General features: G+C 44.7%; 1 protein-coding gene across 6 annotated transcripts in view; it reads left to right on the top strand.

Moving 5' to 3' along the window:
* Window positions 1–16,720, top strand: part of FZD3 (frizzled class receptor 3) — a 52,236-nt gene that overhangs the window by 12,932 nt on the left and 22,584 nt on the right. For 4 of the 6 annotated variants that reach the window (XM_032683672.1, XM_032683667.1, XM_032683668.1 and 1 more), the window contains 2 exons: window positions 13,313–13,509; window positions 14,596–15,613. In XM_032683672.1, coding sequence (XP_032539563.1) covers window positions 13,313–13,509; window positions 14,596–15,613 — 1,215 coding nt within the window. Of the gene's footprint in view, window positions 1–4,034; window positions 4,234–12,858; window positions 12,889–13,312; window positions 13,510–14,595; window positions 15,614–16,720 lie in introns of those variants that run through there. The other 2 variants (XM_032683670.1, XM_032683671.1) reach the window with 2 other exon arrangements.

Genomic DNA, 16,720 nt, shown 5'->3' with positions numbered 1-16,720 from the left:
TAATTGAATTTAAGAGCCTGAGAGCAGGAATATGAAGCCATTTCCTCCCTGAACTTGTATATTCTTTTAGCATCCCCACAAACCAGCAGCAGTTACAGAAGTTAAGTGTTGTGTGAAGAATTTACTGTTGTTTTTTGTCTGTGGTTTTTTTTTTTTAATCTTCAAACAACCAGCTGCTGATTTTACGTTCCCTGCTTTTTGTGCTGCAGATACAGGGAGCAATTGGATCATATTTTTCCTTTATGTATCATTAGTGATTTTATAGGGCTCAGCCTCCTGCCGTCTCTTTTACAAGGCTCAATAATAAAAATAAGCCATATTTATATTTTTTTTATGGAGTGGATGAGTGCGATGCCGTGTTAATAAGACTGTGAATCTGCTCTGTCACATCACTGCCCTGGTGACAATGACAACCAGACTCTTCCATATCCTGCAGAACTGCCTGTGGGAGCTGGATGTGGGTGTTGGAAACCAAAGCTCCATCTTCCTCATCCTGTGCTGTTTCCACTTATCCACGGGGCATTAAAACATCTCCAGAGCCCATCAGTCGAGGGGAATATTTGGCCTCTTTACATCAAATTCTCATGTCAGATTTGAGGATCAGATCTGCCCAATTTCTCTGTATAAATTGGCATCTAATTCTCATATAAATTAATTTGACTCATTTAAAAGGACTTCGAACTGGCACGAGGTTGGATGCTCATTCTTGCTTTTATTTTAATTTTTTTTTTGTTGATAAGGCTTTTATTTTTTCCATTGTAAGCCCTGGCATTGCACTTTTAGCAACACCTTTCCCCGTTTCCTTCCCCTCTTGTGGATTTTGGCCGCGATGCCCCCTCAGAGTTGGTTCCTATGGTTACCCCCCCCCTTTTGCTGGGGTGACAAAGGTTGGCATCTCGATTCTCCCGAGCCAAATTCTGCCCTTTGACTCTCTCCCCTCTTCACACCCCTCGCCAAGCTTGGCCTCTTGCTCCACTCCAAGGCTTGTCATCCCGGGGGTTCCCATGGAAACAAGGAAGGAAATTTGAAAAGAGAAGCACAAAGGGCTTGCTTCATTTGAATTTGAACAAGGAGAGGAAGGCTCCTTGAAGTTCAGCTTTGTGTGGCCGTAGAGACCCGAAATTTATCTTTTAAAAAAGTTGCTTTCAATTTGTAAACTTGTTTACGTGTTGCCCGTTCCTTGATTTATGGAACAAAAGTTGTCATGTCTGCGGCCCTGGGCGAGGGGAAACATCTTTCTTTTTAAATTCAGTGAGAGGACTCTGGTCAGCCGCTTGTTTGCTTTCCCCCCTCACGGCTCCGAAAGCATCGTTTTCACGTTTTTTAACATTTTTCTCACAAAACTCATGTGTTTTTACGGTTTTTTCCCTTCATAAGGATTTAATCGAGCTGTCGATTATCTGACATCCCTCGTTCTGTCTTTGTGGAGGAGTGGATGAATATATGAGTATATGCCATTGATGCACTGCTGAATCCCTGAGAATTCCTTCTGCCTCCTTATTGTACATTTTAACCCTCCTGGTCCCGTCTGGGCAGGTGCAACGTGGAAATGTAACTGCAGAGAAAAAGATGATGACAAAGTTTGACCTTGGATTTCAGGTTTGATGCTTAATGACAATAATAAAATTAAAAAAAAAAAAATCAGGAAAACAAAAATGTGTATCCTGCGATAATAAAATTTTATCTACACATTTTACAAATGTGTTAAATATTTAAGTTTTAATATAAATTGGCTGAAGACCAGCGAAGCCTCTTTGCCTCCAGGTTTTTCCCTGTAGCTTTTCAAATGGCAAATTAACTCAGCCTTACAGAAAAACAGTCTTTACCTCATGTAGAAGAAATACCATTTAAATGGTCTGATTTGAAAACTGGTCCTCCTGTTTTGCAAACTCTTGGGGCTCAAATTCTGAAAAATCTCAGCCCCTGAAGGTTACAGAGATATTTTCTTTACTCTTAACTTTGCAACTGCGGGCAAATCATTCAGAATAACCTTAATTAAGTATTAGCACAAAAAGGCAACAAAATTCTTCAGATCCAGCAGTTGCTTTTTCTTTTTCTCTTTTTTTTTTTTTTTTGTTTTTCCCCTGGCACAACGGGAGGGAGCTGCTTTTGTCGGGGAATAGTGAACTTCCAGGCTTTTAAAATTTAGCCTTTGGTTCCCCTCCCACTCTGGAGGAGCTGCTGTGAATTCCGGGGTCACGGAGGGGACTCGGGAGAGGGGTGTTGGATTGAGCCAGGGCTGTAGGAGGTCTGGGGGTTGTGGTTCTCCTGCACTGGGATCTCATCCTTCTGACACATCCCGTTGTATCCATCAAACAGGAGCTGGTGGGATGGATTAAAGAATTCCATCTCAGCCCTCATCCATGAGGTGGGAGGCAGTGGGAGCCACTATGAGTGAAGTCAGCAGAGAACTCATCACGAAGCCTTGACCAATGGACACTCCTTCCCACTCTCCTGCCCCATCCTCTTGCTCCAAGCTTTCCCTTCCTTAGAGCCCCACACCTGGTCTTCCCTCAGTTGCATTTTCCATCCTTTCAGAAACATATATATATATAACATATATGTAGATTTTATATATTTATATATATATATATAGGTATAAGTGGATTTTGCAGTGTTGAGCAATTATTCAATGGGAAAACACACCCCCTTTTTTCTTCTTGCATCATCCTCAAGTGGTTACATCTCCAAGGAATTTAATGGAATATTTCTGTTTTTCTGACCTGCTCTTTATGGTTTGATCCCACTGATTCCATTCCATGTGGATCCTCCCCGCTGCCAATGCCCCTGCAGTGTATTCCACCCAGATCCTGACATTTACACGAGTTTAAGAATAAAAATATTCTTAAAGGGTGACCGAGTGTCACTGGTTAAGAATATTTTTAAGGGATTCTCCTTCCGCAGCATCCACAGATATTTGCTTCTCTTTATTTGACTGGAAAACAGTTTGGGTCCATCCTCCTGTGCAGGGGCCTCCCAGAGTAGTTGCATAAGCTTTTTGTCTTCCCTTGTTTCCTTCATCCGTGTCCCCTCTGTCCTCCCACTGTCTTATTAATCCCGTTATTGTGTTTGGCCTTGTCCTACTTGTGAGTGTTTCAGAGACGTGCAGGGAACGCTGTGGGAGCAATTTTCCTCTCCCCCCACCCCCCAAAAAATTATGTTCAGGATCCAGCAGAGAGCGAGGCACAAACTTCTGCCCTCAACAGCAAGGAACTCCCACACCTTTGAGGGCAAAATCTCCTTTTAATGTGTTTTCAGAGAGACAAACACACTTTTAGGATGCCAGAGAAACAAACGGGCAAAGGCACTGTGGGAATTCCTGTCAAATATTTATCTGGTGAATTATTAACTCCAGGCAAGAAAAATCGATGTCGGGAGCTTGGGTTTGTTCTTAGTTTGGTGGTTTTGGTGAGGATTCCAGACTTGGGGGGGGGGTTCAGATGCTCGTGGGGTTGGTAACAGCTGTCTGGCCAGTGGAAAAGTGGGATACAATTGCAATTATTTTTAATTCTTTCCCCCTGTGCTCCCCTGTAGCGTTCAGCTGTGACCTCATTAACTTGGCACTGAATGGAAGGGATGGTATTGCTTGATGAATCTTAAAATTTTAATTTACAGCTGCTGTGCTCGCACATGGTTTAAAAAATGGTTAATGGTTTAAAAGTGGCTAAAAGTTGAAGTCGTCAACTAATTATCTTAAAGCTTCTATTTGGAGCATAAATCAATTTTCATCTAGTCTGTTGGAGTAGATTGAGACATTCTCTGTTATTATTATTAATTGAGACATTCTCCATTAACTTTTTGGTTTTGTGTTACTGTCTGATGAAGTAGAGGGGCCTGTTTAGTGGCCCTCTTGTAATTCTGTAATTGGGTCAAAGAAACATGTATTGGGATGGACCATATCCTTTAAAAACAGTTAAAGAATCCCAGTAAGTGGAGTCAGTGTTTGTTCAGAACCTAGAGGCTCACTGTACAAATATAATCACAAAACAAAGAAAAATCTCTTTCCAAGGATTGAAAATTTCCCCCCCAAATCCACCTAATTTTCTCGTTGTTTGTGTCACGTGGGAAGAGTTTAATGCTTAATTCCAAAGTACGGGAAGGTGATGCCAAGATTCAACTAAAAGGTCACTTTTTATCTCTGTCATGGCCTTATTGTCCTTGCTCATGGTAAGAGCAGCAGGACAGGGTGGTTGTGCATGGAGCCACTCTTGGTTTTTCCCCTCAAACTTTCAGGTAAATTTACACGTTTTCCTGAGTAAAATCGGGATTACACCATTATCTGCCCACATCTACCCAATTAAAGCATGTGAGGAGTGCTAAATGCTGCAGCTTTGCTTTTCCTGCGTTGGAAATTGGCTGAAATAACCCCCAAATCAGGTATAATCCCTGGAGAATCCTGGCAGCCAAAATAGTCTGGAGCTGTAAATTGTAAAAAAACCTATTATTTGTGTGTGAGAGAGAAGAGAAAAGGTAAGAGCTGCAGTGGAGAAACTAAAAAATGAAGTGGGAAGTGCTGTTGAGTTGAGATTTGGAGATGGTGCAGTTTGATTTGGGTAGATTCTACTCCAGTAAATGCATAGATATTAGGAAGAAATTCTTCCCTGTGAGAGTGGTGAGGGGCTGGGATAGAATTCCCAGGGAAGCTGTGGCTGATCCATCCCTGGGAGCGTCCAGGGCCAGGCTGGAGCAACCTGGGATAGTGGAAGGTGTCCTTGCCCATGGCAGGGGGTTGGACTGGATGGTCTTTAAGGTCCCTTCCCACCCAAACCAGCCTGGGAATTCCATGATTCCGTGATATAAGGGACAGCAGGGCTGCAGAGCTTGTAGAATATAGACCCTCACACCCAGGAAAACCATCCTGAATTATTTATGGACGTGGAGCAACCTGCTGATTTTTGAATTACTGATACCAAAGGCCAGCTCAGCGTGCTGGGCTGACGGTGCTGCCTGCCTGCAAAGTACCCATGAGGGAAAGAAATAGCTGTCAAGCCAGTAAACAGTATATTTTAATTATTGCCCTGTGAAATATCCTTGATTTTGAGTCCCAAAAATGTAAATCTTCTCTCCCATCCAACTGGTGGGGGGGGGGTGTGGTTTTTGCTGGTGTGTAGATGTAACAGATGGTCTGTAATGTTAGATTAAGGCACAGCTGTTAAAATATCAGTGTTCATGTTACAGATAGGTTTGATTTGCTATCCAGAATAATTTTTACAGTGTAAATCCAGCAGATTATGTGCTTACTTCAGTTTGCATCATCTTATTTATGCATATGGTTGTGTTGGATCAGTTTGCTCTCCTCCTTTCTCAGCCATATACAGCAAAAAAAAATGACTTTTCCATAGAGGTGAATCACTGGATCACCTGAGTATTCTGGATTTTCAATTTGGACAGTCAAGAAAAGTTTCAATATGTAGCCACACACATCTGTAAAATCATTTGGCACAACTGATTTTGGGGTTTTTTTATATAATAGTGCATTCCAAACCAACTGTCTCTGTGGGTATTGCAGGATCATTCCCTGAAATCTTTAGGTGAAATTTCTTGTGGCTTTTCACAGGGGCAAAATTATTTAGGGGAGGTTTGTTGTGGGTTTTCATAGGAGCAAAATTAACTCATTTAACCTATTCCCAGGGAGATGCTGGTCCTGCTGTAGCCAGGGAAGGCACGAGAGTTGCTGGATGGTAATTCCTTCTTGGAGAACATCGTGTGGCCTTCACAGCTCAGGCACTGAGGGGATTTATTACAACTGGGTCTGCCATTGTTTTCTCATCCATGAAACCAGGTGTTTTGGGAGGATTTTATGAGATTTTGTGAGATCAGACTGGCTGCCAAGGGAGTGGCAAATGGAGCTTCCTGAATTTCGCTGTGGTTTCTCTGCCTGCCAAAGGGTTCTGCTCCTGGTTTTAAAAGCCTGGGTCATTAAACCAGGTAAAAACTAAGCTTGTAAAAAAGGGAATTGAATAACCAAGGTGTTGATCAACCTCCCTGCCCAGGGAGGTGGTGGAGTTCACATCCTTATCCAAGGAATGACTGGATGTGGCACCCAGTGCTCTGAGCTGGATGATGAGCAGGTGATCGGTCAAAGGTTGGGCTCAATCTCTGAGGTCTTTTCCAACCTAAATGATGATTCTGTATTAAAGAGGAAAGATATTTAGATGCAAACGTTCTTCAATCTCAGCATTCAGGATTTGATCCTGACTTTTTTACCCGGCTGAATGGTCCAAACGCAGCACATGTGGCTTTGAGGTTGGTTTCATGGGTGGTTTTAAATCAACCTTAAACCCCAGTCAGGGTGCAGGAGGCTGGTGGCAGGGACAGGACAGGGCTGGATGAACTCCTGCCCCTTGTGAAACTTGCCCTGAAGGGCATTAGATGGCAACTGGGATTTCTCCTCATTTCACGGCCACCTGGGAGGAGGAAGGTGACAACTGTACAGTTCCCACCTACTTTTAAGGCAGGCAGAATATTGCAGGTTCCCTTGGTTGGTCTGCCAAGAAGCACTTTGGCTTGTATGTCAAAATTTGGGGAACAGAAGCCTTCTTCCATCCTCATCCCAGTGGAAAACATGGAGCTTCATGGCTACATGAAGAACTGGGGGGTGATATTAAACTCTCTGACATTCTGCTACGTCAGCTGGGTGAAAACCCCCAGTTAATGAAGTCACACATGAAACCATAGAAGTCCTCAAGCCTTTGGGAGGTAAAAGTAAATTGTCTTCAGCAGGAGGATTCAGTATAAATATATATAACATATTATTAATTAATTATACCTGGAAATCCAACTCATTTGGTTTGGCTCTGCGGGGCGTTGGTGTTGGGTGTTCCGTGGCAGACGCTGCCGTCCCGGGTGCGGATAAAATGAGGGGTGATTCTGAATCTTGGCCCTGCCCTTATCTGGATTTCCCCTCATGTTTCTGATTTCTAGAAATCCCCTTTTTTTATTTTTTCCTTTGAGCACTGAAGAGCCTGATCTGGCTGTCGAGCTCCGCCGTGTGCTCCCCAGTCAGTGTCAAGAATCCATCAAAGCAGTGATCACGCTCTGTCTGCTCTTGGAACGTTGTCCCTGCAGCCACAGGAGATAGAAATGTGTCATTTCAATGGAAAACTGGATTTTGACAAGACTTAACCCCTCCTGCCCAAGAGTCTGTTGCTTGTCCAGGCAAGTGTGTTTTATGAGGATCTAAACCACAGTCCGGAGCGCCGTGTATTTATTTCCCTTTGGAATTCTCCCAAGCCCATCACAGCAGGCATATGGAGAGGAAGGAGGAAGCCCAAACCATCTCAGCTGTCAGATAAAAAAACCTAACACTTCTTGCAAGTGGAAATGGTTACCAGGGCCACCCATCTGCATCCACCGGCTCCTGAAACATAAAACCCACTCCCAGGAAAAGTGCAAATTGACAGATGGGCCCCGTCTTTTTGGTGTCTTCCAGAGGAACTTTGGAATTTCAGATGAAGCAGGAGACATCTTTAAAGAACGAGAGCAGATGGCTTTGCTTTTTAGTCATACAGGCAGCGATTAATGTCGGTCAGTCGCTGTCTTTTAACTACTTTCATCTTTATCCTGCCTTTTTTGCCCCCCCCCTGCAGCTGAGAAATTAAACCTCGGCTGTCTGTTTGCAGACAGAACGTTTAGGGTGGTTTCATGATTGCTGCCCCTTCAGACTGAGGCAGGTAAAATAATCGATCTGAGGTTTTAAAGTAAATAACAGGGTGAGTGTCTGGTCTGACCTATAGCATGAAAAAAAAAATAGCTCTTGAACCCAGAGTAATTACTTGTCTTTTTTATGGTTGGAGTTACTTAAATAGCTATTTAAATGCAGACATCTATTTTTAGTGCTAAAAAATCTGATTTTTTTTTCCCTTCCCAGTCACTAAAGTGTCAGTCTAATCCTCGTTACAACCATGGTTTTTGCAGCTAACAACAAATTATGATACATGGGATGTGGGAATGCAGTGGGTTATGGGGTTTATACAGATAAATGTGTGGATAGCTTTAATTCCAAGCTGAAGGATGAGCTCAATGGGCAACCAGAACTGTGCCCCATTTGGCTTTTTGTATGTGCATCACTGTACAAAGCTAGAAATAATTATAAAAATAAAAGTATATCTCAGTTTCTCAACAAGGAAGTTAATGGTGAGGTAAGTTTGGATGCACTTCATGCCAAATATGAACGTGCCTTGGCACTGTGCATCCAAAGCAGGCTTGGGCAAAGTAACCTGGTGCCTTTAGAAAACAGAATAAAGTGTCTGCAGTGAAGCTGCACCTCCAGAGCCACGTTAATTTGGGCAGGGATGGATTAATTCCAGAAGAAACAGGCTCACTCTGACACACCTGAGCATGCTCCTGGCCCTCTCTGCCACCATTACTGAGTGTCACCATCCAGCTCGAGTGGGAAAAGTAGGAATGGCTCTGTTTTCCTGACCAAGTGCCCCAAAATCAGTGCTCTTTGCCAAGCACCAGCCCTGCTGTGCCTGTGAGAACGTTCCCTGAGCTCCTTTAGGAGGCCCCAGGTGGGTTAAGGCGGGACCCTCAAGCGCAGCCCCGTTTAAAGTTGGCTTCAGCTGTTTATTCCAGCAGGGGAATTAACCTAAAACGAGTATTTCCAGGTTGAGTGTGTGCACCAGGAGTGTGGGGTGCAGGCTCCGGGAAACCTGGCAAGTTTAGAGGAGAAAACAAATTTCCACGTGTCTCCAGAAAGCCAGTTCTGCTCAGAGAGAGGACATGGACTGTTCAGAGCTGAGGTCTCTTCAGTCAGGGAGACCCGTGGTCATCAAAAGCAGGAGGTAGAACAAACTCAGCTTAACCAGGAGCTGTCTGGAGAGTTAAACCCAGCAGCAGCCTCAGGGGAGGCAGCCTGGAAGGCAGCAGTGCCCGTGCCCTTTCAGATACAATTCCAGCCTTTTTCCCTAATGAACAGCAGGGTGAATCAAAGCCGGGGCAAGGCAGGGCACAAAGAGCAGCTCCTGTGGTTGGATATGCCCCGAGGCAGCTGCTTCCACCAGAGAATTTCAAAAGCAATTGATAGTCATAGCATCGCTCTCTTCCCAGGAGCCCGAGGGGAGAAAACTTCCCTCCTTCCCTCTATGAGTTTATGAGAACGCTTCCTGTTTAGTTCTCTGTTCAAAGGATGGAATAGATAAGGGGAAAAAAATCAGCAAAATAACTTGCTTTAAGTCTTGCATTGTCGCTTCCCAAGTAACAGCCAGTTTTAAATGGCTGCTGCTGTGTAAAATAAAGAGAAGGGTTTGGTTTATTAGCTGAGAGATAATGATTTATTATGATTTTTGATGATTTATTATCTCTCAGGAATATGAGAAGTCTGAAACTGAAATGCAGGTCCAGGGGGTATTTAAGAGATAAAATTGTTGCTTTTGCTTTGTAACCAAAAATGAGAATTTGTTCCAAAAATTATTTTTTGGGGGGGGGGGGAAATGGACACATATCATTCCGGCTTTCCTTTATCTGTCATCCCCTGGGGAATGAAAGTTGGGGGGTGGAATTGGATGATCTTTAAGGTCCCTTCCAACCCAAACCATTCTGTGATTCCATGATCCCCTCCAGAAAACAAAACATAAGGCAAGCAGGAATTTTCTGCTCTCTGTTAGAGAATGGCCATTAAACCTTTTTTTCAGCAGATGGGAATTGCAGGGAAAGAAGGAGATGGGGCCACACTGCTGGGAGTCGGGAAATTTCTTAAAACAGCTTTGCTGCCATCACAAAAAAATTCTGGGGAAGAGGGAAGGAAGAGCTGGGAGAGGTTGTGCTGCAGGTTGTGCTGCTCTGAGGGAAGCAGTGATAGAGGGCTGTGGGGTGTTATTGATACTCAACACCTGGATGGCAAAGAGAGGGAGGAGAGGGCTCTGACTCAGCCTGGAAGAGCTCACAGTTATCTTTGGGATTGAAGGAATTTGCGTGGTCACAAAGGTTGTTACCAGAGGTGGAAGGACCCAGTGGGTGTAGAACTGGGAATATGTTACACAGTTGTGTGATCTGGCATGTTTTAAATACTTGAGTACCTTCAGGAGTGCACAAGTGTTTATCTCCTTTTAAACATTTTATCTCTTCCCTCTCTGGGATTTCCCAAGACTTGGCCTGAATTACTGAAATCGGTTTGGCTGTCACACCTTCCCTTGTCCTTGCCCTCTTCCCTTTCCCTCTTGGAGCTGTTCAACAGGCATTTTTCAAGAGCACATCTCGTTTCACAGAGAGCCCTTTGTTAGGCACCAGGGCTTGGTGTCATAACTTGCACTGAGTCCTTGGGCAAGAGCATGAAAAGAGTCTTTTAACGCCCCTGGCTTTAGTTTTAATAGGGAACAACATAATCAGTAGGTGGAAGTGACTTTTCATCTTAAGAGCTGCAAGGGGGTAAGATAATTCTGAGATAATTTTAGAGATGGGGCACTTGAAGACACAAGTGCTGCTGTTGCTGCTTGGAAGCAGGTCAGTCTCTTTTCCTGCCTTACAAGGAGTTGTCGTAGGGTTTTTTTCTTCTCCTGTTCTCCAGCTGAGCCTCTCTGTGATTTTGAAAATGATTTGATTATAGTTCATAAGAGAGTTTTTGTTCTGCCTGCAGATGCTGTTTTGGGAGACACAGTGGTGTGGGAGAGGCCTGGAGGCGCTGAGAACCAGAGCAGCCAGCGCTGGGGAATGGTCCTGCTAGATTAGCCCTGCTTAAAAGGGAATTTCTCCAGGAATCGCAGAACCATTTAGGTTGGAAAAGACCTCTGGGATCATCGAGTCCAACCTGTGACCCCTTCTCCACCTTGTCACCCAGCCCAGAGCACTGAGTGCCACGTCCAGTCATTCCTTGGACACCTCCTCCAGGGATGGGGACTCCACCACCTCCCTGAGAAACCTGTTCCAATGTTTAATAACCCTTTCCAGGAAGAAATTCCACCTGAAGTCTGCCCTGACCCTCCCCTGGCACAGCTTGAGGCCGTTTCCTCTTGTCCTGTCCCTTGTTCCCTGGGAGAAGAGGCAGGGATTGTTGGGATTGAGTAAATCTGTTTTGTGTTTTGAGGAATATGCCAAGGCTGAGCTCAAAACCAGACCCCTTCCAGCACCCAAAGTGCACCTGCTGTGCCTTCTGTGGGACTCCTCTGGGAAAATCCAGTTATTCCAGTGTTGTTTCAGATGTTTTGGTGTCCTGGTACCTTTCTGTTCCCTTGAACTGGCCTTACTACTTCCCTTTGCTTTGGAATATCCATGACCTGGAGCTGTGTTTGCACACCTTGGCACAGTTTGGGCTCTTCCTAAAGCAGCTCAGCTTCTTCAACTCATGCAAAACCAAACAGAAATTTTAATGAAGGCAAAATAGCAGGAAAAGAGGAACTCCTGGAACATCTTTCCTTAATTGGAGATGTAGCAGGGGAGAGCAGGGGAGCATTTGCCAGGAGAACTTGAAATTTAGGTGTGGAAAACTGCAGTGGCAGGAGGCAGGATTTTGGGATTGAGCCAGGAATGAAGGCAGTGGTTCTTTTTCATAAAGATATAACTCAATTTTCTTACTTTCAAGGTTCTTTGAAAAGAAAGGGAGTTAAACACTTCCTTTATTTTCCCTTTGCATCAAATAAAGGAAGACTTGCCTTCAGCTTGTCCAATCATAACTGCCTACAACCAATTTCTTGGATCCATGTGGTCAAACAATGCCTTTAACTGTGCTGTAGGTCCTAAATATTCAAAAATAAATACATTTATGCGTCTGAAGTACCTGTCCAGCCAAACAGAAAGATACCTTTGAGTCACACAAGCTTGTAAATGTAAATAGTTTCCAACTGCTGCTGCCTTTTTTCTTGTGGATGACTCTGGAGGTTTCTGCTGCTCTTTATGCAGGTTAGTGCCAAATGGCACAGCTCTCCTGTCATGGGACACTGGAAAAATGAAGGGAATTTAATCAGCTTGGTAAATAATAATGATGTTTAAAAAAAAAAAAACAGTAAAATCACAGCATGGTTGTGTCTTGTATTCCAAAAATTAATCTTTTGCAGGGAAAAGGAGACATGTGGGAAGAACTGAAAGGGTAAAGAGTTGGTAAGAGAGAACTGGGAATGAAACTTTTCCATATAATTCCTAGTATTTCTCATTTATACTGCTACAGAAGATGACCTATTTTTTGTTATTTAGTCTGTTCTACTCTACTCTTGGAAAAGAAAAAAAAAGAAAAAGCTGAACTGGTTTAAAATACTTCTCAGGAAATTGCTGTTTGCAAATATAATCTTTCTGCAGCTCCTCTTCAGCTTCAGTTCTAATAAGATTTAGGGTTTATATATATTTATCTACAGCAGATTCATTTGTGCTTCAGCTATTGCACCACGAATTCTAAAGATTAGACTCCCTTTACTCTGTAATCCTGCCTGGCTGGGGAGAAGGGGAAAGTCTGGCGTCAAAATAGTGTTTCGTTCCAGAGTTGTAAGTCCTAATGGATCTCAGTATTCTGTGTCCTTGAATATTCCACTCTCAAAGGAATATAATTGATCTTATATTAATATCCAGAGAGATGGTGAGGCTTTGGATAGTGGTAAGTGCCACACAGGCTTGGAATAAAATATTGATTAACTCCTGGAGTGTTTTAAAGACGAGTAAGAGCAGAATGAACCCACACAGGATAGTTTAGAAGATAACGTGGATTATCAACGTGCTCCAGCTTTTATTCAGACATAAATCCCTGCCCTACTTATTTTTCCTTCTTTTTCATCTTCAGAAATGCTCAAGACCAGCTGTATTTGCCCAACTGGGATAGATTTCCTCTCAGAGTTTCCGAGGAGCGTTGCTCTCATCGATACTCAAACCCGTTATAAAGCGCCAGGGGAGCACAAGACACCAGTCATTTTTTCCTGACTCATTTTTTATTTTCAGGCTTTGATTTCACGGTGCCTTTTTCTGATGGTCAGTGAAGAAATGACATATTTACTGTGCCTTCTCTGTGGTTACACGGTCACAGCCCTTTCTGGAAGCTGGGAAGTTGATGAGAGTTTATATGACAATGGTAGCGTGCAGGTTGGGAGTGTTTTCCTTCTACGGATGCGCTCTGATGGTAGAACTGAAATTCCCCTCTGGGGGGGTTTAGCTGCTTAATTCCCTCTGCTTTTAATGCAAATCAAGGACATAAATGTCCCTTGTGAATCGCTGTGGTTGTCCCCAGGCTTCTTGATCACCTGTCTTCCCAAAAATACCTGATCATTCCAACAGAGAAACGAGGTTGTGTTATGTGTTACCGGTTGTGACGAGACAAAGCAAAGCTTCCCGTGAAACCCCCCTGCAGATGTGCTGGTTGCAGCTGTTGAATCCTGCTTTTTTTTCCCTTCCCCAGCCCTTCCACCCGATGGTGAATTTGGAATGCTCCCGGGATTTCCGACCCTTCCTGTGTGCCCTCTATGCCCCGGTGTGCATGGAATACGGGCGGGTTACCCTGCCCTGCCGCCGGCTCTGCCAGAGGGCCTACAGCGAGTGCTCCAAGCTCATGGAGATGTTCGGGGTGGCCTGGCCCGAGGACATGGAGTGCACCAGGTGAGAAGATCCGGGTGGTTTGTTGGTTTTTTCCCTTTCGCAATCCCAAGGTAAAATTTTGGCACCGTCTCAGGAGTTTTATGGTCTCAAACAGATGTTTTGCGTGTTTTCCACCGCGAGTGCCCGTATCTTCCGTTCCGCTTCCCAGCCTGTTTCCTGAGGTGGGAACCGAGTTCCTATTTCCATCACCTGCCCAAGAGTTGAAAACTGGCTGGTTTTGAGGAGTATAAAATCTCAAAGCTCTGTTTTCAGAGCATCTACCTCTTGTTGAGCTCGTGTGCAAACAGCAGTTTTCAGCTTTACACAAATAACTTACAGAAAAAGCATCTGATGATGTTCCAAACTATTTGAAACAGAGTGTGCATGAAATTAAGAACAATATCTTCTGCTTTATTTTTTTTTTTATAAGTGACTCCAACAGTCAAAATACAGAACCACTAACAGGAAGAAATAGTTTCTCTTACGGTTGGATTGGAGAGAAGGAAAAACAATGAAGAATTATTTTAGCAAAATAAGTCAGAGGATGCTTGTAGTGTGTGGAATCCCTTCAGTCTCTCCTTCAAGGCTGTTCCTCCAGCAGTCCTTAACCCCCAGTCAGAGCTTTAATCACACAAATATCTTCATCATAATTTCAATTTATGAATGCTGGATTGGATTTTTGGTGTATCCATCTCACTGTCCTGAGAGCAGCAGATGAAGTTGCTTAGGAAAGGCTTTAAAATGCTCTATAAAACCCTGCTTCCATGGGTGTATGGTCTCCGTTTACAGTGAGCCTGAATCTACAGACCTCCTGAGATGGATTTTGTACCCTCCCCTTTATCCCTACAACCCCAGTGGGCTCCTTGTCCATTTATTTCTCTGTTTAATTTTCAAACCTGTTTCGTGGTTTCGACATCCACTGCACTCCGGGACAAGGAGCTCTGGAGTTTGGGTATAAATGCTGCATTATTTCATGGACTACCCTTAATTTGGATTGTCTGTCCTCACTCCAGTTGGTGTGCCTGAAGTCACACCTATAGATGAGGTTACTGATCTTTGCAAAGTACGTGGATATTCCTCGTAAACTCTCCCCTTCCCACTTTTCAGGTTCCCGGACTGCGACGAGCCGTACCCTCGCCTCGTTGACCTCAGCTCGGCCGGGGAGCCCACGGAAGAGGCCCCCATGGCAGTCCAGAGGGATTATGGCTTTTGGTGCCCTCGGGAGCTGAAAATAGACCCCGACCTGGGCTACTCCTTCCTGAGGGTGCGCGACTGTTCCCCTCCCTGCCCCAACATGTACTTCCGCCGCGAGGAGCTCTCCTTCGCCCGCTACTTCATCGGCGTCATCTCCATCGTCTGCCTCTCCGCCACCTTGTTCACCTTCCTGACCTTCCTGATCGACGTCACGCGGTTCCGCTACCCGGAGCGGCCCATCATATTCTACGCCGTCTGCTACATGATGGTGTCGCTGATCTTCTTCATCGGCTTCCTGCTGGAGGACCGCGTGGCGTGCAACGCCTCCAGCCCCGCCCAGTACAAGGCGTCCACGGTGACCCAGGGCTCCCACAACAAGGCCTGCACCATGCTCTTCATGGTGCTCTACTTCTTCACCATGGCCGGCAGCGTGTGGTGGGTCATCCTCACCATCACCTGGTTCCTGGCCGCCGTGCCCAAGTGGGGCAGCGAGGCCATCGAGAAGAAGGCCTTGCTTTTCCACGCCAGCGCCTGGGGAATCCCGGGCACTCTCACCATCATCCTCTTGGCCATGAACAAGATCGAGGGCGACAACATCAGCGGCGTGTGCTTCGTCGGCCTCTACGACGTGGACGCGCTGCGATACTTCGTCCTCGCCCCTCTCTGCCTCTACGTCGTCGTGGGAGTCTCCCTCCTCCTGGCCGGGATTATCTCCCTCAACCGGGTCCGCATCGAAATCCCGTTGGAAAAGGAGAACCAGGACAAGCTGGTGAAGTTCATGATCCGCATCGGCGTGTTCAGCGTCCTGTACCTCGTGCCGCTGCTGGTCGTCATCGGCTGCTATTTCTACGAGCAGGCCTATCGCGGCGTGTGGGAGACCACGTGGATCCAGGAGCGCTGCCGGGAATACCACATCCCATGTCCCTACCAGGTGAGGAACCCGCTGTGACATGGCCGTGGATGATGCAGTGTGGTAAGGATTACTTGTCCAAATGATTCGAGGATGGCAAGACCTTTGCCATCCTTGACTTTTAGTCATCCTCAAATGAGGATGTTCTTGCCATCCTCAAATCATTTGAATAAGCCATTAGGCCTTCTGGAAGACTTGATGCTGTTGGAAAATTGGAGGCTTCCCTCCACTGCTCCGTGGCTTTTTTTGCGGAATTTCAGGGCTGAGTGCGACCTATCAGGGGTATAAAGATGTTATTTTAAACCAACTTCACCACCAGGACTTTAATGAGTTTATTTGTGGTTGCTAAAGGAGTGTCGCTCAGGTGGGATTTTGTCTTTTAAACTGAGGTGTTGTCAGCTTGAACACTTGGTTTTTCTGGTTCTTGTGGTTGGTCTGCAGCAGTTTTGGTGCTCTGATTCGCCTGGAGGTTTTGTGCTCATTTTGTGTGCCAGAAAAACATCTGTTTGAAATCTTACTTCAAGTATCTCCTGAAGAAAACCAGAGCTCACAGCTCATCGGGTTTCTTTTTTTTTCCACTTACCTGCTCAGTTTAATTCAGTTATCACAGGAACAGCAGCCTCTAAGATCAAACTGTCCCCTGGTTTATTCAGTTTTATTCTGAAATGAAAGTATTTTAGGTATTGAATTTCTTGAAACCTACTTTAGAGCCAAAGTGGAAAATTGTTTTTGGAATGATTACATAGATATTTTCTTTAACTCGTTTGAAAGGAACTCTCTTTCCAGGAGGTTTTACAGCAAATATCTGCACCTACAGGGATACTAAAAATTAGGATTTGGGCTCTGAAGCAGTTAAAACACCAGCTGAATCATCAAAGTTCACATTTTAATGCAATAACATATCACTTAAAGGTTTGACTTAGGCATGATAATAATCCTTTTATTACCTTTTAACCCTTTCTGTTGTTTTCCCTGTTGGCTTTTATTAGGGTGGGACTCTTCCATCCAACGTTGGAGCATTTTTATGGCAGGAAATCACTGACGGGGGGGATGTGCAGTTTCATGGGTTTGATTGAGTCTTCCTCGCTGCAGGTTTTAATATGTTAAACTGCTTTAAAAAAAAAAAAA

Source organism: Chiroxiphia lanceolata, chromosome 3, assembly GCF_009829145.1.
Source record: "Chiroxiphia lanceolata isolate bChiLan1 chromosome 3, bChiLan1.pri, whole genome shotgun sequence".
NCBI lineage: Eukaryota > Metazoa > Chordata > Aves > Passeriformes > Pipridae > Chiroxiphia > Chiroxiphia lanceolata.
The sequence above is the reverse complement of the archived record's forward strand: the minus strand, read 5'-3'. Positions and strand labels throughout refer to the sequence as shown.